General features: G+C 42.8%; 1 protein-coding gene across 1 annotated transcript in view; it reads left to right on the plus strand.

The window, feature by feature from the left end:
* UTP4 (UTP4 small subunit processome component) overlaps positions 1–19,417 on the plus strand; it is a 29,911-nt gene extending 10,494 nt beyond the window's left edge. Inside the window, exons 6-17 of the mRNA XM_052656052.1 lie at positions 1,151–1,362; positions 6,129–6,300; positions 6,411–6,502; positions 8,439–8,535; positions 9,299–9,363; positions 10,609–10,731; positions 11,110–11,266; positions 13,048–13,154; positions 14,460–14,555; positions 16,536–16,721; positions 18,317–18,427; positions 19,204–19,417. Of these exons, the coding sequence (XP_052512012.1) occupies positions 1,151–1,362; positions 6,129–6,300; positions 6,411–6,502; positions 8,439–8,535; positions 9,299–9,363; positions 10,609–10,731; positions 11,110–11,266; positions 13,048–13,154; positions 14,460–14,555; positions 16,536–16,721; positions 18,317–18,427; positions 19,204–19,320 (1,535 nt within the window). The 3' untranslated portion in view covers positions 19,321–19,417. The remainder of the gene's footprint in view (positions 1–1,150; positions 1,363–6,128; positions 6,301–6,410; positions 6,503–8,438; positions 8,536–9,298; positions 9,364–10,608; positions 10,732–11,109; positions 11,267–13,047; positions 13,155–14,459; positions 14,556–16,535; positions 16,722–18,316; positions 18,428–19,203) is intronic.
* The last annotated feature ends 6,562 nt before the right edge of the window (positions 19,418–25,979 follow it).

Genomic DNA, 25,979 nt, shown 5'->3' on the forward strand with positions numbered 1-25,979 from the left:
CTTTACTAGCATGTGAGATGAGTGCAATTGTGCAGTAGTTTGAACATTCTTTGGCATTGCCCTTCTCTGGGATTGGAATGAAAACTGACCTTTTCCAGTCCTGTGGCCACTGCTGAGTTTTCCAAATTTGCTGGCATATTGATTGCAGCACTTTCACAGCATGATGTTTTAGAATTTGAAATAGCTCCACTGGAATTCCATCACCTCCACTAGCTTTGTTCATAGTGATGTTTCCTAAGGCCCACTTGACTTCGCATTCCAGGATGTCTGGCTCTAGGTGAGTGATCACACCATTGTGATTATCTGGGTCATGAAGCTCTTTTTTGTACAGTTCTGTGTATTCTTACCACCTCTTATCTTCTGCTTCTGTTAGGTCCTTACCACTTCTGTTGTTTATTATGCCCATCTTTGCCTGAAATGTTCCCTTGGTATCTCTAATTTTCTTGAAGAGATCTCTAGACTTTCACATTCTATTGTTTTCCTCTATTTCTTTGCACTGATCACTGAGGAAAGTTTTCTCATCTCTCCTTGCTATTCTTTGGAACTCTGCATTCAGATGGATATATCTTTCCTTTTCTCCTTTGCCTTTAGCATCTCAGGTTTCTTAAACTTTTTTCCAACCAGTCCCTCCTTTTAACCCCACTTTCACCTCTATTTCCAGTGTGTCTGGAGTCACCAGTTGCTGGGTCTTCCGAGGATTCCATGGTAGAAATCAGGTGGTTTTTTGGCTCTTCCTTCTGCTAATTTGGGACTTAGTTTTCAGGTTCTACTAAGTCAGTTACTACTCTGTGTCTGCTTTCCAATCCCCAAATTTTGATGCTGTTGTCTTCTATCCCATTCTCATGGAGATTTGGAAAAGAGCAGAGTAGCATATGTATGCAGAGGTGGCCATGTTTAAGTGAAGTACCAAACGTCTCTTTCCATCTCACCTCCTCACCACAAATGTCTTCTGTCAGCATGCCCCTGCCCCACCCTCCTTCTCCAGGTAACATTTTGGTGTTCCATACTTGAGTTCACCATAACCACTGTTTACTGGCTCTCTGTGATCTGGGCTCAAGCAGCTGAACTTACCAGATGCCAACACAGGCAGCTTTTCAAGACTAAGGAGAAATGAGTGCTGTTCAAGCGTGGGCTTTGCTTTTTTCACCAGGAAGCGCTATTGGTAAGATGCTGGTGGATAGGCAGTACATGGGCGTGTCTAAGCGGAAGTGCATCATTTGGGGTGTGGCCTTCCTGTCAGATGGCACTGTCATAAGCGTGGACTCTGCTGGGAAGGTGCAGATCTGGGACTCAGCTACTGGGACCCTCGTGAAGAACCATCTGGTCTCGAATGCTGACGTGCAGTCCATTGCCGTATCCGCTGTGAGTATAGCCCCTGTTGGAGCAGTTCCTGTACACCCTGGGCAGGGAGGGGAGAAGGCTGTGTCAGGGATGTGCCATCAACACTGTTCCCTAATCCTAAGTGTTGTAGTGGAGGAAGATGAGCTTAGGACACTGTGTCTCAAAACCCACAGAATTTGCCAGAACTCTTATTCTCCAGCAGTTAGAGAATAGCCCCTAAAAAGTTAGCTGAGAGGTTTTTTTCAGACTCCCCTCCTCCCCGGTTAACCCACCTTTTGACAGAGCAGGGTATTTTTAATGTAAAATTTGTATTTTATAAACATATAATATAAGCTTTTACAATATAAACTGATACAATGCTTTTTAAAATTTTTAGTTGGAGGATAATTGATTTACTATGTTGCCTTGGTTTCTATGTTGCCTTGGTTTCTACCGTACAACAACATGAATCAGCCATTAGTATCCATATATTCCCTCCCTTTTGAAACTCCCTTCCACCTCCCCCCTTCCCACCCCTCTAGGCTGTCACAGATTAGCACTCCCTGTGTTACATAGCAAGCTTCCCCCTCGCTGCCTTACAGATGCATATGTTTCAGCGATGCTCTCTCTATTTGTCCCACCATCCCCTTCCCCCACTGTGTCTACACGTCTTTTCTCTCTGTCTGCATCTCTGTTCCTGCCCTGCAAATAGGTTAATCAGTACCATTTTTTAAATTCCATATATATGCATTTATATTACAATGTTTGTTTTTCTGACTTACTTCACTCTGTTACAGGCTCTAGGTTCATTCACCTCACTAGAACTGACTCAAATTCATTCCTTTTTATGGCTGAGTAATACTCCTTGTACCTATGTACCACAACTTCTTTATCCATTCATCTGTGGATGGACATCTAGGTTGCTTCCGTGTCCTGGCTGTTGTAAATAATGCTGCGATGAACATTGGGGTACATGTGTTTTTTTGAATTATGATTTTCTTAGGGTATATGCCCAGTAGTATGATTGTTAGGTCATGTGGTAGTTTTATTCCTGGTTTTTTAAGGAATCTCCATACTGTTCTCCATAGGGTCTGTATCAATTTACATTCCCACTAACAGTGCCAGAGGGTTCCCTTTTCACCACATCCTATCCAGCATTTAATGTTTGTAGGGTTTTTTTTGATGATGGCCATTTTGACTACAACGCTTTTTAAAATGTAGAATTTATGTTTTCTTATTGAAAAGCTGCTTGAGACTTCAACATAAATTTTTGTCATATTACTCTTACGCATATATAAAATGGAAAGTGTATGAAATAAAGCAATTGGGGTATTCCTAGAGCTTTTTCACGTTCAGCTGGACTCTGAATCGCCTGGACTCAGTTCTCAGGGTCCATGGTTCCCACACATGCCTCTCTGCCATCCACAGTGTTCGCAGAAGATGCCCCACTGTGGTCACAAAGTTTTCTTTTAGGCTTTTGACAGCTCTTCCAGAAGTTTTGATACTCGTTCTTTATCTGAAGATGTCACACATACAAAGATTGACAGATATAAGATTTTTATTTCAGAGATGTTAAAATGTGGGAAAGTGTGTGCCTGAGAATCAAGGGATTGTGGCACTTTTTTTTTTTAACTGAAAAAAATGCAGTGATACAAATTCCAGTCCTCAGAAGTACTTATCGCAGACTAGAACTGGGCAGACTTTGGTTTGAATCCCAGTTGTGCCACTTAATATAGTTCCATATCTTCCTTGGGCAGGTTGCTGCTTTCATGCCTCAGTTTCTTCCCCTGTGAAAACAGGAATGTCCATAATACATGCCTCATAGCTGTCTGAGGAAAGATTCAATGGGTTGCACTTGTGAAGTGCTAGGTACAGTGTCTGGCACAGTGAGTGTGCTATTACCATTTTTACATCTCTTTTAAAACCAATCCTAATTTCAAGGCTTTTCTCCACACTCTCTTTCCAGAACAGATGGTTATTTTTAGGTTTCTTTTTTAATGGTTTTTCACTGATTAAAGAGTGAATTTTGGCAAACGCCCAGTCCTTTGATACTTGGAGGCCTTGTGTGTGTCCACAATCACATACACACCTTTTCCAAGTCAGCTTTTCCCTTGCTTGGTTCCTGCTGCACTCCAAGAAAGCCCTTAAAAAAAAACTTTTTTTTTTTTTTAGTTTAACTTTTATTTTGGCCGCACTGCTTTTCATTGCAGAGCATGGGCTTTCTCTAGTTGTGGCACAAGGGCCTCTCTCATTACAGTGAGCAAGCTTCTTTCGTTGTGGAGCATGGGCTCAGTAGTTGTGGTATTTGAGCTTCTCTAGTTGTGGCCCATGGACTTCGTTCTGCCACCAAGGATCGAACCCATGTCCCCTGCATTGGCAGGCAGCTTCTTAACCACTGGACCACCAGGGAAGCCCCCAAGAGAGCTTTTGTTTCCTTCTCAGTGCTTTTATAATTCGACCTCAAGGAAAGAGATTGTGGAATGAGAAACTTGCCTTCCCAGTTCTTCTCTGTAGGTGGGACTTTGAGCACATGGCCACTTGATCTGTTTAGTGGAGGTAGAGGCAAAGAGCACGTGTGTTCCTAAGCAGCTCAGTATTTTCCCTTTTGCTCTGGGCTGATGCCTTCACTTACTCCTTGGAAGAAAAGTTATGACCAACCTAGATAGCATATTGAAAAGCAGAGACATTACTTTGCCGACTAAGGTCCGTCTAGTCAAGGCTATCGGAGAAGGCAATGGCGCCCCACTCCAGCACTCTTGCCTGGAAAATCCCATGGACGGAGGAGCCTGGTGGGCCGCAGTCCGTGGGGTTGCTAAGAGTCGGACACGACTGAGCGACTTACACTTTTCACTTTCATGCATTGGAGAAGGAAATGGCAACCCACTCCAGTGTTCTTGCCTGGAGAATCCCAGGGACAGGGGAGCCTCATGGGCTGCCGTCTGTGGGGTCGCACAGAGTCGGACATGACTGAAGTGACTTAGCAGCAGCAGCAGCAGCAGTCAAGGCTATGGGTTTTCCTGTGGTCATGTATGGATGTGAGAGTTGGACAGTGAAGAAGGCTGAGCGTTGAAGAATGGATGCTTTTGAACTGTGGTGTTGGAGAAGACTCTTGAGAGTCCCTTGGACCGCAAGGAGATCCAACCAGTCCATTCTGAAGGAGATCAGCCCTGGGATTTCTTTGGAAGGAATGATGCTAAAGCTGAAACTCCATTACTTTGGCCACCTCATGCGAAGAGTTGACTCATTGGAAAAGACTCTGATGCTGGGAGGGATTGGGGGCAGGAGGAGAAGGGGACGACAGAGGATGAGATGGCTGGATGGCATCACTGACTCGATGGACGTGAGTCTGAGTGAACTCCGGGAGTTGGTGATGGACAGGGAGGCCTGGCGTGCTGCGATTCATGGGGTCGCAAAGAGTCGGACACGACTGAGCGACTGAACTGAACTGAACTGATGCCTTTCAAACTGTAGCCTCAGAGGAGGTAAAGGAGAGAGGCCTGTGCCCAGAGCAAAGGCTTTAGCAGCGTAGAGCATGTAGCTTTGTCAAGTCTGTAAATGGACAAGCAGGTAAACTCTTGAAATTGCAGTTTCCTTATCAGGGTAGAGGCCTATTAAATGATGATTAGGCAGGGGAAAAAAAAGGTAAAATCATGATTCATACAAACATGAAATAGACATATGTCCAAGATTTTCTGTACCTCATTAATTAATGAGGGAGCCAATAAGATGTCACAAGCAGTTCAAAGGGAGAAATCAGAGAACACAGTTATGTCAGGCCATCAGGAAGGTGAAATATTTTATGATTTTGTTGCAAACTCAGTGTCCACAGGGCAATCATCTACTGCATTCTACTAAACAGAATCCCTTTGCATCTCTATGCAGGAGAATCTTTTGCATCACTCTCAGCTTTTCACAATTTGTAGAGTTGTGAAGTAGCTCTTGAACGATCAAAGGGCTCCCTTGACAAGGACTTGCTATGCTCATTTCAGTCCTTTTACAGTTGCTCCCGATAGGGCAAATGATACTTAACGTTCAAGCTGTTGAAAGATTAGAGATGGTATGACTTAAAATTCCTAGCACAGTGTGTAGTTGACGGTAGCTCCATTCTCACGTGTTCAGACATCTAACTGTTCTTGATCAGTTCACCCACTGTTTACACTATTTGACTTGTTTAACTACTGATCTAGGTTCCTGATTTGTTTCTCACTACCCTATCAGGTATCCTGTTTTGTTTTTTTCTTATTCAGAATTATGTGCAAAAAATAAAGTTACAATGAAAATGATTTTAGAGAAATTTTAAAAAGTAGTTGTAGACACAGCAAGACCTTTTAAAACTAACAGAAATCCCCATGCTCAACACACTGACCAGAAAGAGCCTTGAACTGGGAAGCCAGGGAGCCTGCATGTTTGTGATATTGATCAGGCCACTTCCCCTCCTCAGGCTGCCCTTGCTCCTCTAAAAAGAACAGTGAATTTTAGGGTTTTATGAACTTCTGTCTTCTGGCTGCCTCTTTTGAGGCCCCTCCTCTTTTGCCCAATATTATTGCTATTCTGTTGAGGTCTAGTTTGCATTGTATGAAAACATTCAGAAGTTTAAAGTACTTCCTGTTTATTTTGTCAGCAGGGGGCGCCTTGTGACCTATTCATGGAATTGTTAGCTTCTGGAGGAAAAAAGACCCCGGCAACCTCCTGTCCCCAATTCTGGGCATTTTCCCCCATAAGCTTTCCAGGTAGAAGACCTCGGGGAATATTTTAACACTGGGCCTTGTTTTGCTCAAATGTACCTCCCTGATGATTTCTTTTCTCAGCAAGAAGACAGTTTCGTGGTGGGTACAGCCGAGGGGACAGTGTTCCATTTTCAGCTGGTCTCTGTGACTTCCAGCAGCAGCGAGAAGCAGTGGGTGCGGACGAAGCCATTTCAGCATCACACCCACGACGTGCGAGCCGTGGCTCACAGCCCCACCGCACTGATATCTGGAGGTGGGTTTTGCTCTCCGCCTGGCTGCTTCTTAACTCTGCCCATCTCCAATTATGTTCATGTGGAGCTTTTTCTAATTCTGATGCTTTTTCCCCTCTGCTTTTCACTGCAGGCACCGACACCCACTTAGTTATTCGTCCTCTGATGGAGAAAGTGGAGGTAAAGAATTATGATGCTGCTCTCCGAAAAATCACTTTTCCCCACGTGAGTATCATCATCTAACCCCACCGCCTCCTCACCTCCCCGTCCATCTGTCGCACAAGACAGCACCACTCACTCTTGGGCAAATCTGTAGGGCTTCTGTAGTTACCTGCCTTCTTCTTTCTTCCGTCTGTTTCACAGGCAAGCCTCTGGCAAAGATATTTACAGGGGCCAAGAGATTTAGGGCAGCATTCCTAGTTCAGCTTCTGGGGAAATCACTCCTTTTTCCAGTTTGGTGTGGTTTATGGAGATTCTGTTTGTTTTTGAGGCTGGGCTGTTTATTATCCTGGATGGGAGCAGAAAAATCCAGGCTTCCAGTGTTCTTTTCTAGGTAAACTGATCATCTTTCTAGGCTAGAAACTCTTCTGCCCACTATCTGCTTCTACGTTCCATTCAACCAGCAAACCTTACCGAGTCTGTTTCCTCATCTTCTCGAATCTGGCCATTTCTCTTTGTCTACACTGCCATGATCCTAGTTTGGATCCGTGTCTTTTCTCATCTGGATTTTTTAACAATAGCTTGTTAATGATCTCCTTTTATAGTTTGTGTCATTCTAGCTTATTCTCCACATGATTTGTTCAGAAAGCAACTTTATTCATTGCTCCATGCTTAAATGCCTTTGGTTGGCCCTCGTTGCCTTCAGCATAAAGACCTGCTTCCTTAGCATGGCTCATGACACCTGTCTTGATATGGAGAAGAGAGCTTCTTCCCTCCCCTCTACTCTTACACTCTTGGAGCACCTCCACCCCCACCTCTACCCAGTCTGGCAGTTCTGAAGGACTTCTCTTTACTCCCCACAATGCTCTCTTATCTTTGAGATGTTTCCTGAGCCATGTGTTTGCCTAGAACGTCCTGACCTGCTTTCTTTCCTGAGTGATCTTTACCAGTGAACCTGGTCTGGGCTCCTGTCTTTACTGCCTTGAAAGTGAAAATGAAGTTGCTCAGTCATGTCCGACTCTTTGCAACCCCATGGACTGTAGCCTGCCAGGCTTCTCAGTCCATGGGATTTTCCAGGCAAGAGTACTGGAATGGGTTGCCATTTCCTTCTCCAGGGGATGTTCCTGATCCAGGGATCGAACCCAGGACTCCCACATTGTAGGCAGACGCCTTACCCTCTGAGCCACCAGGGAAGTCCGTTACTGCCCTGGGGTTAAACTAAATATCCTTTCTACTTTTATTCATCACATATTGTGCTTGCTGCTGTTGCTGCTAAGTTGCTTCAGTCGTGTCCAATTCTGTGCGACCCCATAGACAGCAGCCCACCAGGCTCCCCCATCCCTGGGATTCTCTGGGCAAGAACACTGGAGTGGGTTGCCATTTCCTTCTCCAATGCGTGAAAGTGAAGTCGCTCAGTCGTGTCTGACCCTCAGCAACCCCATGGACTGCAGCCTTCCAGGCTCCTCCGTCCATGGGATTTTCCAGGCAAGAGTACTGGAGTAGGGTGCCATTGCCTTCTCCTATAGTGTGCTTAGCCGTGTTAAAATTCTGTGCACCTTTAGTGTAATTGCCTGTTTAATTTTACGTCAGTCCTTTAAACTGTAAGCTTGAGAGCAGTAGCTAGGTTTATGTTTGTTCGTTTGGTTGCGCTGGATTCTTGTTGGGGCTCATGGGAGTCCCCTGTTTCAGCACATAGGCTGTAGAGCGCACAGGCTCAGTAGTTGCCCCCTGGCATGGGGGATCTTAGTTCCTTGACCAGGGATCAAACCCACATCCCCTATGTTGAAAAGTGGATTCTTAACTACTGAGCTAACAGGGAAGTCCCAGTAGCTAGGTTTGTATTTACCACTGTGTTTTTAGATCTTATGACTGCCTGGTATATGGTAGTACTTAGGAAATACTTGTCAAGTCAGTGGATTTCAACATTAAAAGTGTTCTGAGGTGTTGTTGCGCTAGATTACCCCAGCTTGTTTCTGTCTTTTTGATTCCTGGATGGGTACAGCGACGGCTTGTTTCCTGTGCAAAAAAGAAGCAGCTTCTCCTCTTCCAGTTTGCTCATCACTTGGAACTCTGGCGACTGGGATCCACAGTTGCAACAGGTAAGCTGGGAGAAGGTCTTTTCACAACAAGAAAACTCGGAGAGAGAAGCCAGAAATTGCAGTTGAAATTCTGCCTGTGGAAAAATGGAAGTCGATTCTTTTGCTGTCTGTTTGACATCCTTACGGTTTCCTATCCACTAGACAGAGCAGGGGAGTTCCTCAGAGTGTGAAAATCATTAGCTGCACACCGAATCACCTCTGGAAAGTTTACAGTCCTGTACAGTGCGCTGCAGGGCATAGGGGAGGCAAGGGGCGTGGAATAGTTTGCCCTGGCTGGACCGGGATCAGAACAGGTTGTTGAACAATGACAGACTGTCATGTTTCAAGCCTTCATGAAAAAGAAGGTCATGCAGATCTTACCAGGGTGACAGCCTCATGGCCTTAGGTATGACACACATGTGTGGGTGCTGTTGTTTTATAGTAGAGGCTTTGGCTTTAGGCTCCACGATGAACAAAAGAAGTTAAAGTTGAGGCCACACAAACTTCACTTCCATCTACCTGCATGCCTGGCTGTGGGAAGCAGCTTCAGAAAAGAAGCGCCATAGCCATATTCAGGGCCCCCACGGAGAAGCTAAGAAAGTGCTCACTGTTCTCCTGTTCATATACATACCCCCAGAAAACTCTAAGCTCATTCTGTCAGACATGTTTCTGATTTCCCAGTGGTAGAGATTCCATTCTACCCAGGAATGACTTTTTAAATGAAAAAAACATTTGTATAGCCTTCCTTTGGGAAGAAAGATATCAGAGATGTTTCTTGTTCCAGGAAAGAATGGGGATACCCTTCCGCTCTCTAAAAATGCAGATCATTTACTTCACCTCAAGACAAAGGTAAGGAAGTTGAACTGGGTGTTTAGACTCTGAAATCCAGAACATATTTCCTGTTCTAAATTTGGGTGGGGGTCCTTAGCTGATATCCTAAACTGTAAAATGTAAAACTATTTGAATGAAGTACCATATCAAGAGGATTGGGTTTCCTGTGATTATAAGTCAGGCATTCAGAATTTATTAGATGAATTAATACAAGAAATTGGTTTTTCTTTTGGTATTATGAAGATAACATGCATATTCTTAAAAAATTCAAATAATATAAAAAGAATATGCAGTGAAAAATGAACCTCCTTCTAACCCCCCACCCCCCAGAGATGATTGCTGCCAACAGTTTCTTATATATTCTTTTAGAAAAAATGTTCACTTGTGTGTATGTGTATATATCCTTTCTTTCAGTACTGATGGGACTGCTATACAAACAGCTTTGCTATCTTCCTTTTAAAACATCTTCAATTGTACACTACTTGTGAATTACAGTCTTCCTATAAAGAACTCAAACAGCAGTGATAGGTCATATTTTTGTCCAGCTCTTTAATTCTAGTCACCCCTCCTGAAATGATTGCTGCTAATTGATTAGCTATATATCCTCCTTGACCTTGTTCTGCATATGAGTGTATGGATGTGTGTGTACATACATACTTACATGTTTTTTCCCTTTTTTGGCCATGCTGGGCAGCATGGGGGATCTTAGTACCCTGAGCAGGGGTTAAACCTGTGCTCCCTGATTTGGGAGCGTGAAGTCTTAACCACTGGATCGCCAGGGAAGTACCCTTACCTACATTTAGACGTTCTTTGAGTTTTTTGAATGATAACAAATGTTACACTAAACTTTTCCTGTGTAGTGCAAATTTTCTTTCACTTAATATTTCTTAGAGGTCTTTAAAGAAGGTTGTCATTAACAAAACAGAAAACCAGTCCCCAAGTCACCAGGCCTCCAAAGCTCCCCTGCATTCAATGCCTGCCTGATCAGGTTTTTAGAGTTAGGTTTAGTAGGCAGCTACCTGTGAAGTACGTGATGGGCTGCGATAAGCTGACATTATTCAGAGACCTCTGTTCTGGAAATCAAAGCCGCACCCTTCCGATGCTCCACCTGTGAAATAATCATAGTGATGCACAGCATATAACTGTAAGGATTACGTGTAGGTATTTGTGGGTTCAGAGTGGCAGTAGCTTGAGGATCCATGTCACAGTGAACCTTGTATGAAGTTTTACTTGACCGTTTGTCCTGCTTCCTCACTCTGCCAGGGTCCTGAGAACATTATCTGCAGCTGTATCTCCCCGTGTGGTGGTTGGATAGCCTGTTCTACAGCTTCTCGTTTTTTTCTCTATCGACTGAATTACGAACATGACAACATAAGCCTGCAGAGGGTGAGTGATAACCCAGGGTCTGGTTGAATAAGAAGAAACCTTGTAAGTGGGTGATTGTTGTGTGAAGTGGATATTTTCTGGATATGAATCCTTATTCAGTGAGAAAACGTAACAAAATGGTCTCTTATTGCCAAATTTAAAATTATGTTTTTGGAGGAGTAAATGCCACAAAATGGCAGTAAAAGGTTAGGCTTTTGAGGAGATGTTGGGGGGAGTGGAGGGGTTACAGTAGGCACGTCGGTGTTCCAGGCCCTTGGCCAGTGGGCCTCCTTGGAGATAGGAAGTACTCATGTGATGTGAGCCTGGCGCTGCTAATTTTTTATGGGCTTTGGGTCTAACTTCTGTCTCCTTCTGACCTTTACCACTGTTTCCCCCAAGGTTTCCAAAATGCCGGTGTTCCTTCGCTCTGCCCTCCAGATTTTGTTTTCTGAGGATTCAACAAAGCTCTTTGTGGCGTCAAGTCAAGGGTCTCTTCGCGTCTTTCGGCTCCTGGAAGGAGGCTTCACGCACCTGCATTCTTTCCAGCCCCAGTCAGGTGAGAAGTTGGGACCTGGCCTCGGGAGAGAGTAGCCAATCTCCGATGTTTCTTTTTTTTCACTTAAATCTCAATTGTCAGGGGTTCGCTAATGCTCCTCTCGGTCCTGCAAAAACTACACACTCACGTATCTGCGATTTAAAGCAGGAGATACCTGGCAAGTGAAAACGCTTGATGAGATCTGAAGTGTTGCTCACACCTACTCTTTTCTCACTGGGTTTTTGATTCCTTATTTAGGGCCAGAGAAGTTTCATCACGCTTCTTGGAGTTTTGTTAGTAGAGCAAGAAGGAACTTAAAATCATTTGTGATCCTGATAACCTCCATTGTTATCTGTATATTTCTAGGAGGTGCTTGTATGTAGGTATTTTGTGGACACATTAATTTGGGGTTTGTTATTTTTTTTATAAAGATGAACTTGTGCATACAGTTTCACTACCTGTCCTAATGTTTTTGGCTACGTTTCTGTATGTTTTAAGAACATGAGTGTGCATGAATGTGTGACTATGGGTAGATAACTTTTAGTGAGTTGACCATTAAGAACTTAGTACTCAATACTTCCCATGGGTCTTTTTTTTTCTCCCTTGACCAGGATTATAATGACTTCACCGTTATGTAGACTCCATCTGTCTGGATAATGAACTTTTAAGATTTTTTTTTTAATGTGGACCATTTTCAAAGTCTCCATTAAATTTGCCACATTGTTGTCTCTGTTTTTATGCTTTGGTTTTTCTGGCCACCAAGCATATGGGATCCTAGTTCCCTGACCAGGGATCAGACCCACGCCCCCTGAATTGAAGGTGAAATCTCAACCACTGAACCCCCAGGGAAGTCCCAGGAAAATCAGCTTTTTAAAATCAACTTAAAGTCTCACTGCTCATAAGCTGTTCCAGAAACAAATTGGAAAAGAAACATACAAATTGGGAATCAGATGAAGTAGACTGACAGTCTTTATTGAGTACCTATATGTGGTTTTATTATGAAACTTAGATTCTTTACCTTGCCTTTAGCGCTCATTTAAAATTGTGGTCTGCATTATGTACGTGGCTTTATTTTGTCCTCCTCTCTCATCTTACTTCCTCTGATGGTCAGGCTGGTTTCTTTACAGGCCTCAAACCTGTGTTTTCCTGTCCTTGTCACTTAGCTCACAGTGTTCTCCACCTTTTTCTACCCACCTCACTCATCCTTTAGCATCTAGTGTATGTCTAGTTGTAAAGCTTTTTCATTGTTTGGGGATGTTTTATAGGCAGCAGTTACTTTGGCATATCACATCACTGTCTGATTTTTATCCCACAAGAATCTTCATGTTGCCACATTGGTTTAAAATTCTTTTAATGACAGATGGCTCATCCGTGCCCATGCTCCCTTAGTGCTAAATGTATAGCAGGGACTTTGTAAATTAAAGATCTGCCTCAGATCTATTGAATTTGCTGCTTGTAACTTTGATTAAAAACATTTGATAGGAAAGGACTTTAGAACAACTGAGGTATAGATTTTGGTGATAGCTCTTACCCTTGATTCTCCACTTCATAGTTGAGAGCTCATCTCCTTCCCAGGCAAGTGCTGCTTTCCGGTTTCTCTCTCTCTGGCTCCTCTTTACTTGGAGAATGGCTACTTAAATTATAGTAGGCGGATTAGCACCTAGAACTTATTTGTAAAACTGTCGAGAAATTGTCCTGTCAGTAACCGGAAACTGAGGTGGCTTTTGCCGTCAGACTCAGGGCAGGGGTGGCTGGCTGTGGACACCGAATTCAGAGACTGAGCTGCTCTTCTGTCCTCGCAGGGACCGTGCAGTCCATGTGTTTGCTGGCAGTCAGTCCAGACGGAAACTGGCTCGCTGCCTCAGGCACCAGTGCCGGTGTGCACGTGTACAATGTGAAACAGCTAAAGGTGAGCATGAGGTTTGGTTGCAGCAAACAGGAGGAAGTTAGCCCTGCAGTTATAAGACTCCGGGAAGACTGAGAGGACCTGGAAAATTTCTGGCCTTTTTTTTTTTTTTTAAACAAAAAAATTTTTCCTGTTTTACTTGTTTGAAACCCCAAAGCTATAATCTTAAATTAAAAATCAGTCAATAGGAACAGTGAAGCCACTTGTCCTCAGAAATTTGAAATTAAGGATTTATGAGTAATGAAATCTACATCTAGGTTTTGTCTGTATTTTGAGGAGGAAAATTATGATCTACAGAGGAATAGATGGGGATAGAAACAATTTCCTTGAATAGCTTGCCTTGTATTCTCAAGATATTTTCAAATTAAACAGAACTAGGAATAGCAGGAAAACATTTTTCACTAATTAGCAATGATATTGTCATCCCCAGATTGAATTACTCATGTTCCCTTACAGGTTGTCATCTTCATCTGAAAGTCAGATGAAGAGGGGTGGGGATGGGGAGGAGAGGGTGAGATGTATGGAGAGAGCAACATGGAAACTTACATTACCATATGTAAAATAGGTAGCCAACGGGAATTTGCTATATGATTCAGGGAACTCAGACAGGGCTCTGTATCAACCTAGAGGGGTGAGATAGCGGGGGAGACGGGAAGGAGGCTTAAGAGGGAAGGGCCGTGTGTATACCTATGGCTGATTCATGTTGATGTTTGACAGAAAACAACAAAACTTTGTAAAGCAGTTATCCTTCAGTTAAAAAAAGAAAATACAAAAGAAAAAAAAGAATTACCGTAAACTTAATAACTTTGTTGCATTGTGGCAAGAGCATGTACTGCTCTTTGAGCTTTGCCTGGCATTTAAAAGTGTTCTGTGTACCAGTGCACATGCCTTGTGATGGACATATATGTCCCTGCCTAGGCATTAATTTCTTTTTTTTAAATTAATTTTTATTGGCATATGGTTGCTGTACAGGCATTAATTTCTTTTAAGTTCAGTGTAGAGCTGTAGATCCCCTGTTCAATGATGTGTTTATGAGCAGTTCATACCTGTGTAGAGACAGCAGGGGAGGCTTTACTTCCAGGTCTTCTGTGAACACTTGTCATTTTTCTTGGCAGTTAAACTTGCACTTTTTAAAAAAATAAAGTTTATTGTTTGGGGAAATACCTGACATTTACAGGAACTGCCGTAGAATAGAACGTTTTGAGTTCCAAGGAACACTATTTTAAAACTACTGACCTAGACCATCCGGTCGTTCCTGGGGGATGGAATCCCGTTTTAGAGTTTCCTGTGTCTTTGATTTGTCCCCAGCTTCACTGCACAGTGCCTGCTTACAACTTCCCTGTGACTGCTCTGGCCATCGCACCCAATACCAACAACCTCGTCATTGCTCATTCTGACCAGCAGGTAAGAGATCCCAGTGCTTTCCAATTCCCTCCAAATGGATGGGAACTAAAAAGCTGAGATAATGACAATTTTGGAGGAGCTTTTCTTTGCAAATACTGAGTGATATAAAAGTAGTTTCCTCTTGTATGTAGTAAAGCTTTCACATAAAATAGTTTCTTTTAAAATCACATAAAAAACATAAAATACTTAGGAATAAGCATCACCAAGGAAATGAAAGACTTCTATGCTGAGAACTATAAAACATTAATAGAGGAAATCAAAGATGATTCAGAGAAATAGAAAGATATCCCCTGCTCTTGGATGGGAAGAATTAATATTGTTAAAATGACCATACTACTGAAAGTAGTCGGTAGATTTAATGTAATTCTTATCAAATTACTTGTGACATTTTTCACAGGACCAGAACAAATAATCCTAAAGTTTATATGACCCAGAATTACCAAAGCAGTCCTGAGGAAAAAGAACAAAAGCAGGAGGCATAACCTTTCGAGACTTCAGACATTACTACAAAGCTATAGTAATCAAAACAGCTTGGTAGTGACACAAAAACAGACATAGGGATCAATGGAACAGACAAGAGAGAGCCCAGAAATAAACCCACCCACCAATGGGTTAGTTTATCTTCAACAAAGGAGACAAGAATATACAATGGACAAAATTAGTGCTTTATCTACCACTTTTTTCCATACCAAGTTTTAATGAGAATATAATTATAAGAGCTGTAGAATATCTGAGCTACAGAACACATTATGCATGAATTTATCAATACTTATAAATTTCTGGTCAAATAGGCTTGATAATACCTGCCTCACTGAGCTAGTATACAAAAGATTAAATGTGATCCAAGAAGCACTGTTTTAAAATACCAAATTATTATAAATTCTATTGTTTATAAATATTAGATACAGATATACATATGACTTTATAAATTATCATAAAATTCAGAAACATTTTAAAAAGCTGAACCATCTCAATGCAGGGCTCGAAGAAGCACGCTTGAGTAGACCACTAGGCAGATGCTGGCTACTTTGATTAGCAGTTTTTACACAAACGTATCTATTACATGAAGAAAATGGGATCTCTCATTTTAACTTCTTCTCTTGTTAAAACTAGCAGGAAATTTTTTGTACCTGCTTAATTAGAGATTAATAGCGTTACTCACACACTGCAATGAGGATACCAGGAGACATCACTTCATATAGTATGACCCCCTTGGAGAGCATTTGGAGAAACCTAAAAAAAAATTTTAATCCGCATCATCTTTGATTCAGAAGTTCCAGCTCTAGAAGTTCTCGCCGCAGATGTATGCTTTTAGTTGTACAAAAAAGACACTGATACAGAGAGGATCATTACAGCCTCATGTGTAGTAGCCGAAGGCTGGAAATACCTCAGTGCTCATTAAACAGATAGAAAAATCCTGCTACATCCAGGAAGTGAATAGATTATTATTATGTGTTCTTCAAAGGGAGCATAAGTGACGTGTGTGGACGTTGGTATGAGTCAGTCTCCATGATACAACGCTCAGTGAAAAATGCAACCTGCAGAACAGTGTGTACTCTGTGCATAAAATATCTCTGAAAAGATACAAATGAGGAACAGGCTACTTTTGTCTTGGGGAAAAGAGATATTAAGATTGCAAGGGTGATTTTTCACTATATAAACCTTTCTGTGCTGTTTGAATTGTTTATTTTTCTGTAATTTACCTTAAATTGTTTTAATTTTAAAAAACAGCAGTCGAGACTTCTTGGTGGTCCAGCGGTTAAAACTCTGTGCTTCTACTACAGGGGTCGTGGGTTTGATCCCCAAGTGGGGAACTAAGATCCCACATGCTGTGTGGTGCAACCAAAAAAAAAAATAGTGAAAATGTGTATTCTGACTATGATAGAGGCAGGGTTTATATAGCTGTTTTTCCAGTCAGGGATGACCTTCTGGTTTTCTGGGTACCAGCGTGTATTTCCTCTGTGTTATATCCTTTCTCAGGTATTTGAGTACAGCATCCCAGACAAACAGTACACAGAATGGAGCCGGACTGTCCAGAAGCAGGGGTTTCATCATCTTTGGCTCCAAAGGGACACTCCCATCACACACATCAGTTTTCATCCCAAGAGACCAATGCACATCCTCCTCCACGACACCTACATGTTCTGCCTCATCGACAAGTCATTGGTGAGTCCTTCACCACTGCCTCCTCTACTCTCACTGGCTTCTGCTTTCCGTAACAATCTTTTGTTCTGAAAGCAAAGGAGGACCATTAGTTAAAGGAAGGAGAATCAGAGTAAAGGTTGCTGGTACCTTCTTTGGAGGGAAGGAGCTTTTAGTTTTGCAGATTTCCTCATTTTTCTTCCCAGTCTCTGGAGGTTCTGAGGGAAGGGGCAGGCCCTGGTGTGCTGGTTTTTGCTGATTTGACTATTTCCCTGCTTTGCCTCTGAGCACATAAAATTAAGTAGGAAAAAGATGAGGTCCATATTCAGAAAGTAGCCATAATCAGGCACTCAGTCACTTCCACTTTTGCACCCTGGGGTGACTGACACGATTTCATTGAAGGATATACATACAGGCTGGGGTTTTGACTGCTTGTGCCCCCCTGGGTTGAATTTACTGGCACACCATCTGCCAGTTTGAGGAGCTGTTGTTAGCGTCTTGAGAAAAGGCCAGTTAGGAAAATTCCATCTTTCGTGGCTGTGATTTAGGTGGGATGTGAACACTTTTTTTTTCCGTTCCAGATTCCAGCCTCTGCCAGCTGCTCTTGTGATTGACCCTAAATTTCATGTCTATTTCTGGGCAGGCACTGTCTTCCCAGCAGCGGTGTTGCTGTGGCCATGCCGTAATGCAGTTTGGGCTGAGAGCACAGCCAGCACACGGTGCATTGGTGCCTTGTGAAGGTGGGGTAGGAGGAGCACGGGGAGAGCAGCAGATGGCTCTAAAGGAGGTGTGCGTGGCGATGTCACTGGAGCTCATCTCTTGGGCCCTGCGTGCTCCGGGCGTGGGAAGCAGAGCCGGCTGACAAGTGCCTTGTGCGAGATGACGATACAGGAAGGGCCCCTCCCACTCGGTTGCCTCTTTATAACTCAACCCAGATCAGCCCAAGTTGTTTTGTTCCCCCAGTATTGGTGATAAGTCCATCGCCTCCTCATGAAGGGCAGAGCTATTTCCCAAGGAAGTCAGAAATGAAATAATCACTTGCTTGGCTAGAGGTCATCATCTCTCGCAGTGTTAGTGACATCAATGGGGTGGTTTGTGTCACTTGGCTAGCCCATGATCTATTTGGGGGAGAGTCTAGAAAGCAGAGCCTGCACAGGCTGAGCTCCTATGCACACGAGTTTGTTTCTGTCTCACAGAGTGTTACTGACGAGACTGGCCAGGAGCCCCGGGCCAGCACTTTGATCTTGCTGGCAGACGGTACCAAGCTCTCTTTGCCACGTATTCCCCCCGCTATACCGTAGAGCTGGGGGTGTGGCTCTAGCTTTCTCCCTGAAGTAAGAAAAGTCAGGGAGGGAGACTTCCCTGGTGATCCAGTGGTTAAGACTGCACTCCCAACACAGGGAATGTGAGTTCAGTCCCTGGTCAGGGAGCTACGGTCCCACATGCCGTGCGGCACAGTCAAAAATAAATTTAAAAAAAGAAGAATCAGAGAGGTAATAAGTGTATAATATGGTGTTTAGAAGATGGAGTTTTCCTGAAAAATCACTAGAGTCCTTTAGTCTGTAGAGGCCCAATTTAAACAATAATAATTATTAAACAACATATTTTTGTCTTTCTAGCCTCTTCCAAATGACAGAACCTTACTGTACAACCCACTGCCTCCCACAAACGAATCCGATGTCACCAGGAGGCGCACAGCTCATGCCTTTAAAATTTCTAAGAAATATAAGGTAATATATCTTCCATCATATTCTAAGTGGTTGGTTCCCTGTGATATTATCAAAATATAGTAAGTCCCACAAGAGGAAGACAAGAGTGTCTTCATTGTACATGCAGGGAACCTGGTTTGGGGAAATAAGCTGCCTTTCTGAGGCTGTTTGTCCCTTAGGTTTGTAGTTGATTGTTCTTGCCTCAGTATATTAGAGCCAGGCACCATACTTTACAAAAATGAAATACGTAGGTTGTGAGAAATGATGGTGGAGCTCAGCTGGGTCTCTCTTTGGGTTAAAGCTGGGCTTTTAAATTTGACTTCCAGTGGAGAATAGTTCTTCCACAGGATAAGTTTCAAGCAAATAGAAGTCATTGAATTTATGATCCCCTTTCTGGGCTAGGCTTTCCACTCTGATAGAACACGTATTCATTGAATCCTGGAACATTTTCTTGGGGGTCTGCAGAATTTTTTTAGAGGAGGAGGTGTTTTAAATTTAAGTAATTTGTAACTTGCCATTTATCAAGTTTAGGCTCCAGAGCCCTCTGTTACTATGAATTCATAAGAAATTAGAGGCTCACAGACCTTTACAGAGAAAAATGAAGAATCCTACTAAAATCTTAAATGATTGGATTCAGTTATAAAAGCTCCCAACCTTTGGAGTTCTAGGGCAGGAAGCCTCCTCAGAAATTTACTTCCCTCCAGCTCGCATGAGGCTAGCCTTTTGGCCCTCGATAGTCAGTTGAGAACTAGCCCTGGAATCTAACTCCTGGTGAGAACCTTCCCATCTTTCTCCAGCCTCTGCTGTTTGTGGATCTCCTGGATGAAAAGACCCTGGTGGCGGTAGAACGGCCTCTGGATGACATCATTGCTCAGCTCCCACCACCCATCAAAAAGAAGAAATTTGGAACCTAAAAAGGGCACTGTCTGTGTCCTTCCTTGAACTGTCTACCCTGTTTTCACAAATCATGATAATAAAACAAAGTTATTCTTTAGGACTAGTTATTATGAATGTTACTCTCTAAAATAGTGGACAGTAATTTCCCTTCATCGACTGAAAGTGAACAGAAACTGCCAGGTATTTGTCATTTAGATAATGTTCCAGTTAACCGCAAATTCATCCAACTTTTTTTAGTATCCTGTTCTTCAGACCTTACTCTCAGAGGTGGGGGAAGACGATAGTTGCCATCTATTCCCTAACACGTGCTTGAGGCTTCCAAAGGCTGACAACTTTCATTGTCTACCAACCTGTAGCCCGTCAGAGGTGTGGGGACTTGGCCCAAGTTGCCTTCGAGGTTAGGGAAACTATGGTTGCTTATTCAAGCCGGCCTCACTACCAAAAGCCATAATCAGGGTTATGTTTCAAAAGTGAATTTTAACTGTAATGCTCCATCTGAAAAATAGATGCCCTTAGCCATTGGTAGTGAACTATTCAATTTTATTTGAAAGGAAAGAATCAGGTTTGGGGATATGTCTCAGTAACACATCTTTTTATGTTCTAAGCCCATTCCAAGATTAGGGAAAACACTGGGCATTTTCTTACAAAGCGGGAGTGGAGGTGGGGACCCAAAAGCCTGATGTATAATATTTCACCCTTTCTGTTTTCTTCTGCTTGCGTTGACATTGTTATTCTTATAGGTGTCATTGGTTGACGAGTTTTAATGTGATCTTTTAAATTAGAACATAAAGAACTAAAGTTGACCTGAACGAAGCAGATAGCTTTCTCATCTAGGTGGATATATTCCGTTGCATGCCTGTGGAAAGCCAGTATGTGTGGTTTTGTTTGTTTGGGATAGGTGAAAGGCTGTGGTACAGACAGAGGAATATGAGGGCTCTGATGACGTCATGAGTAAAGTACTGATGAGAAACATTTTTACTGAGATGAACCCCACCCTCCAGCTTCAGTTCAGTCACTCAGTCATGTCCAACTTTTTGCGACCCCATGGACTGCAGCACACCAGTCCTCCCTGTCCATCACCAACTCCTGGAGCTTACTCAAACTCATGTCCATTGAGTCAGTGATGCCATCCAACCATCTCATCCTCTGTTGTCCCCTTCTCCTCCTGCCCTCAATCTTTCCCAGCATCAGGGTCTTTTCCAGTGAGTCAGTTCTTTGCATCAGGTGGCCAAAGTATTGGAGTTTCAGCTTCAACATCAGTCCTTCCAATGAATATTCAGGACTGATTTCCTTTAGGATGGATGGGTGGGATCTCCTTGCAGTCCAAGGGGCTCTCAAGATTCTTCTCCAACACCACAGTTCAAAAGCATCAATTCTTTGGCACTCAGCTTTCTTTATAGTCCAGCTCTCACATCCATACATGACTACTGGGAAAACCATAGCTTTGACTACACAGACCTTTGTTAAAGTAATATCTCTGCTTTTTTAATATGCTCTCTAGGTTGGTCATAGCTTTTCTTCCAAGGAGCAAGCATCTTTTAATTTCATGGCTTCAGTCACCATCTGCAGTGATTTTGGAGCCCAAAAAATAAAGTCTGTCATTGTTTACCCATCTATTTGCCATGAAATGATGGGACTGGATGCCATGAGCTTAGTTTTCTGAATGTCCAGTTTTAAGCCAACTGTTTCATTCTCCTCTTTCACTTTCATCAAGAGGCTCTTTAGTTCTTCTTTGCTTTCTGCCATAAGGGTGGTGTCATCTGCATATCTGAGATGTGAAAGATTGATATTTCTCCTGGCAGTCTTTATTCCAGCTTGTGCTTCATCCAGCCCAGCGTTTCTCATGATGTACTCTGCATAGAAGTTAAATAAGCAGGGTGACAGTATACAGCCTTGACGTACTCCTTTCTCAATTTGGAACCAGTCTGTTGTTCCATGTCCAGTTCTAATTGTTGCTTCCTGACCTGCATACAGATTTCTCAAGAGGCAGGTCAGGTGGTCTGGTATTCCCATCTCTTTCAGAATTTTCCACAGTTTGCAGTGATCCACACAGTCAAAGGCTTTGGCATAGTCAATAAAGCAGAAATAGAAGTTTTCTGGAACTCTCTTGCTTTTTTGATAATCCAGTGGATGTTGTCAATTTGATCTCTGGTTCCTCTGCCTTTTCTAAACCCAGCTTGAACATCTGGAAGTTCATGGTTCACATACTGTTGAAGTCTGCCTTGGAGAATTTTGAGCATTACTTTACCAGCATGTGAGATGAGTGCAATTGTGCAGTAGTTTGAGCATTCTTTTGTATTGCCCTCCAGCTTGGAAAGGGGGAAAAATGAGAATTTATAGTAGGAGAATTAACAGAGGTAATAAGATAAACAGAGCCGTATAAATATATAAAAGAAAGCCTATTTTGGGTTTGCTAAGAGAACAGATATAACAAGGTTTATAATGGTTGGTTTATAATGGCCTTTCTGCACCATCTTTTTATGTTTTTTTTCCAGTGAGAAGAGTAAATAAATAGATGCAACTTTTCAGGTCATTGTGAAAAGTAACTTTCCTCTCTCTTAAGTACACCTTAGTGAGACATATTCTTCCAGTCTGCATTTGACTGGACTAGCCCAGGCTTTCAGTAGACTGGAATATCCTGCCCTTCCTAAGAAATCTTTGGGGTCTTCTTTTGTGTGATTGAAAGCAAAGTTCAGGTCACTGAGCTACAGTGACTATGACCAGAAGGACGCTGCTGCTGCTGCTGCTGCTAAGTCGCTTCAGTCGTGTCCGACTCTGTGCCACCCCATAGACAGCCTCCTACCAGGCTCCTCTGTCCCTGGGATTCTCCAGGCAAGAACACTGGAGTGGGTTGCCATTTCCTTCTCCAATGCATGAAAGTGAAAAGTGAAAGTGAAGTCACTCAGTCGTGTCCGACTCTTAAAGACCTCATGGACTGCAGCCTACCAGGCTCTTCGTCCATGGGATTTTCCAGGCAAGAGTACTGGAGTGGGGTGCCATCGCCTTCTCTGAGAAGGAGGCTAGGATGCCTTAAATATTAACTCACTCGCTTTTCCCTGACTGTAGAGCTATAAATTCAGAGACTCTTTATTAACTGGAATCTAGTTTAAGACTTGTTTTACTTAAACATATTCTGAAATCCCGTTGATGGTGGCAGGTGTAATTCTGATAGAGAGGGCTCACAGATCATCTGAGTGAGGAAGTAAAACTTTTCTGAAAGTAGAAAGCATTCCTTTGCAACATTTCCAGCCAATGACTTGGACTTCCATAAATGGTATGGGAAGTAAAAGCTTTGGGCCTTGAAATTCTTCCTAAGCAGAGAGTTTCTGAATTACAAATGAAGCAGAAAGTGATTGGGGCAGAAAGTTAGAGAAATTGGGGGAAGGGAAAGGGAAACAGTGTATGCAAGGGACACTTTGGGGCCTGCGTTTTAGGGTGATTTTACTTTAGGAGTTTCTGTAACCTAGACGCATTATGTTTCTGTTTCAGGCATTTTGCAGACTGCTGCTCATACTCGAGTGCCACAGAAAAATTTTGAGCTGAGACCAACCTGAGAAAGGTCATATTTGCGAACCTGACTCAATTGCTTTAAAAATTCACTTTTCTCATGCAGTAACTAGTAATTGGATCTCTGAATGGATAATGAAACCTTTACCAGGGAGATTACGCCAGTTTAGACGGAGAGAAACTGAAATCTTGGACTAGTGGAAAAAAGTTAGAGATCATGTACTCTGAGGGTTTTAAAGTTTGTTTTTTTTATGTATCAAAACTTTCTTCAAATGGAACTTTGTTCTGAACTGAAATATATGCTACAGATAAAAGTGGAGCTGTTTAGGCTATTGGGGGTGGGGGGTCGGGGAGTGAGGCCCAAGATTTTCTGAAAGAAACCTGTGTGGCTCTTGGCCTCATTTTGTACTCACACTCATGGAAATGGAGAACAAGAGGTGATTTTTCCCATGGTTACACAATGGTTCATTAGAAGCCAAGGTAGCATCCTTAATAATTATTCTTCTACTGTCTCTTAGCAGGAGGGATGCACTCATAAATAGGATTAGCAGGCATGGTCTGCAAAGGATTTTCCATGCCACAGGCTGCAGAGAAGGTGTTTAAGGATTTCTTGCTCTGGATGAGCACTTGATTACACTATTAGAATGAGTTCTGTGGGCAGTCTTGTATGTAAACCAGAGAGTGTTGTAATGAACAAACTAGCATGTTGTTTGCTGGTGCTCTCATGGGGATGTTACTCATGGGTTCATTCTTAGGGCTGGACTTGCTAACTCATATGGTGCTCATTTTCTTTCAGTTTCCCTTTGGAGTTGAATATATGTCCATCAGAAGGGTTTGAAAGCACTTGCTTATTTCCTTAAAACTTTGACACTGTAGTGATAGACTTTAGTTTTAGCCTGTCCAATAGGTGAAAAATAGTATTTTGCCTTTCCTTGTTTACTCATGAGTTTGCTCACTTTTTAGTGTTTTTTGGCTATTTGGCTAATTGTGTAAACAGCATGACCTCTTCTCCTTTTCCTCCTAATGTGTTGTCTTTTTCTTTCATATTTCAAGGCATTTTATTGGATACTGTGCATCCAATAAACTCTTCGTGGTGGTGGAAATGTTCTGTATCTGTGCTGTACCATAGCCACATATGGCTGTTGAGCACTTGAAATGTGGCTGGTATGACAAAAAGAACTGAATTTTTAAATTTTAATTGACTTTGACCTAGGAATTCCCTAGCTATTCAGTGGTTAGGACTCTGCACTCTCACTGCTGAGGGCCCAGGTTCAGTCCCTGGTCAGGGAACTAAAATTTCATAAGCCACATAGTGCAGGCAAAAAAAAATTAAATAGCTATGTGTAGCAAGCGGGTTTCTTGGTGGACAACAGAGATACAGATATTAAGGCTTAGCTTGTGTCAGTTCTGTCTTTAGAACTTAATATCTATTTAACATACATTTATGGAGTGTCTGCTATATGCTTTGTATCAGCCAACAGACAGAAGATGGTGTTAGCCCTCAAGAACTTCACTGCCTAGTTGAGGAGAGAAGCCCATCAACATTAGAGATGAGCACAAAGAAGGGGCACCTAACGAGGTTGAAGTCAGGAGACAGTCCTTGAGAACTGGGTAGGAATTAGCAAGGTGGAAAGGAGAAGAAAAGAGGCCTTCCTGCAGCATTCTGCATGCAAAGGTCTGAAGTGAGAGCATAGCCTGTCCAAGGGTTCACCAGTAGTTCCATGTGGTTGAAACACAGCATAGATCAGAAATGGAGGAAAGTGAGGCTGAAGGGTACCGTAGTATTGGGCGCACCCTGGAGGGTGACAGCTTCCCCAGCTGATAGTAACAAGAAGCAGATGAAGTACCTAGGAAAGGTAAAGAATAGAGAGTGCAGAGGAGAGCTAAGCAGCTTAGGTAAGTAGGTTTGGATCAAGAGCTCTTAAGCCCACGTGTAGTGAAAAATAGGGCCAGATAGGAGTAGACCTTGAAGTCTGCAGTTAAGAATTATTCAGTGGAAGACACAGTTATGAACCACTCAGATTCAAAGGGATGGCACAGTAAAAATGTCCACTTGTGTAAGTAAAGGGCAGAAGAGACTGGCAGTTAGGGAGGCAAATAACAGGCTCTTGTATAGGTTCTTGACTCGGGGTTTGTATTAGTTTGCTAGGGTTGCCATACTGCATCACAGTCACTGGGTAGCTTAAACAACAGAAGTTCATCCTCTCAAAATTCTGGAGGCTAGAAATCCAACATCAAGGAAGTAACAGGGTCAGTTTCTTCTAAGGCCTCTTTCCTTGGTTTGTAGAGGGCCCTTTTCTCTTTGAGTCTTACCTGTGTGTCTGTTTCTTAATCTCGGTTTATAAAGATAGCAGTTACATTGGATCAGGGCCCACCCTAATGACTTTATTTTAATTACCTCTTTAAAAACCCTGTCTCCAAACATTCTTACTCTGAGGTGCTGTGGACCTGGACTTCAGCCTATAAATTTTGAGGAAACAAGATTCAGCCCATGGCAGTGTATGTGGAAGGGCTTCAGAGGCTTTGTGAGCCCCCAGGTTTGAATGCTGAGTTTTACACAAATGTGCATTTGTCTGAGGTGGGTCCCCAGCAGGCAGCTGATTCCCAGGGAGATCCATGTGTATGTGGTAAGTCACTTCAGTCATGTCCACCTCTTTGTAACCCTGTGGATGTGGATTATAGCCCACCAGGCTCCTCTGTGTATGGGATTCTCCAGGCAAGAATACTGGAATAGGTTGCCATGCCCTCCTCGAGGGGATTTTCCCAACCCAGGGATTGAACCTGCATCTCTTTTGTCTCCTGCATTGGCAGGCAGGTTCTTTATCACTAGTGCCACTTGGGAAGCTCAAAGGATCCATGATCCCTCCCCAGTTGGCTGTTCATAAGATGTGAGACCAATGCCTTACTGGAAACGCTACAGGCATCGATAAACATGATTTGTTGTTCACTTGTATGTGAAGAAAGAGAGTTTAAGCTGACTAGAAGACTACAGGTGTTAACTGTGAGGCACTGGAAATTCCGTTAGAACCGATATGGAAGGAAAGTGGATTTTTATTTTTGGACCTTATTTGAATTTCATGGGAAATGATATAATTACCATGACTGTCAATAAAAAACACTGGTGATTTTCCGTAACTTAAGTGGATTCAATGAACTAAACTTCTGCTTG

The sequence above is a fragment of the Budorcas taxicolor genome, chromosome 18, assembly GCF_023091745.1.
Source record: "Budorcas taxicolor isolate Tak-1 chromosome 18, Takin1.1, whole genome shotgun sequence".
In the NCBI taxonomy this organism is placed as follows: Eukaryota; Metazoa; Chordata; class Mammalia; order Artiodactyla; family Bovidae; genus Budorcas; species Budorcas taxicolor.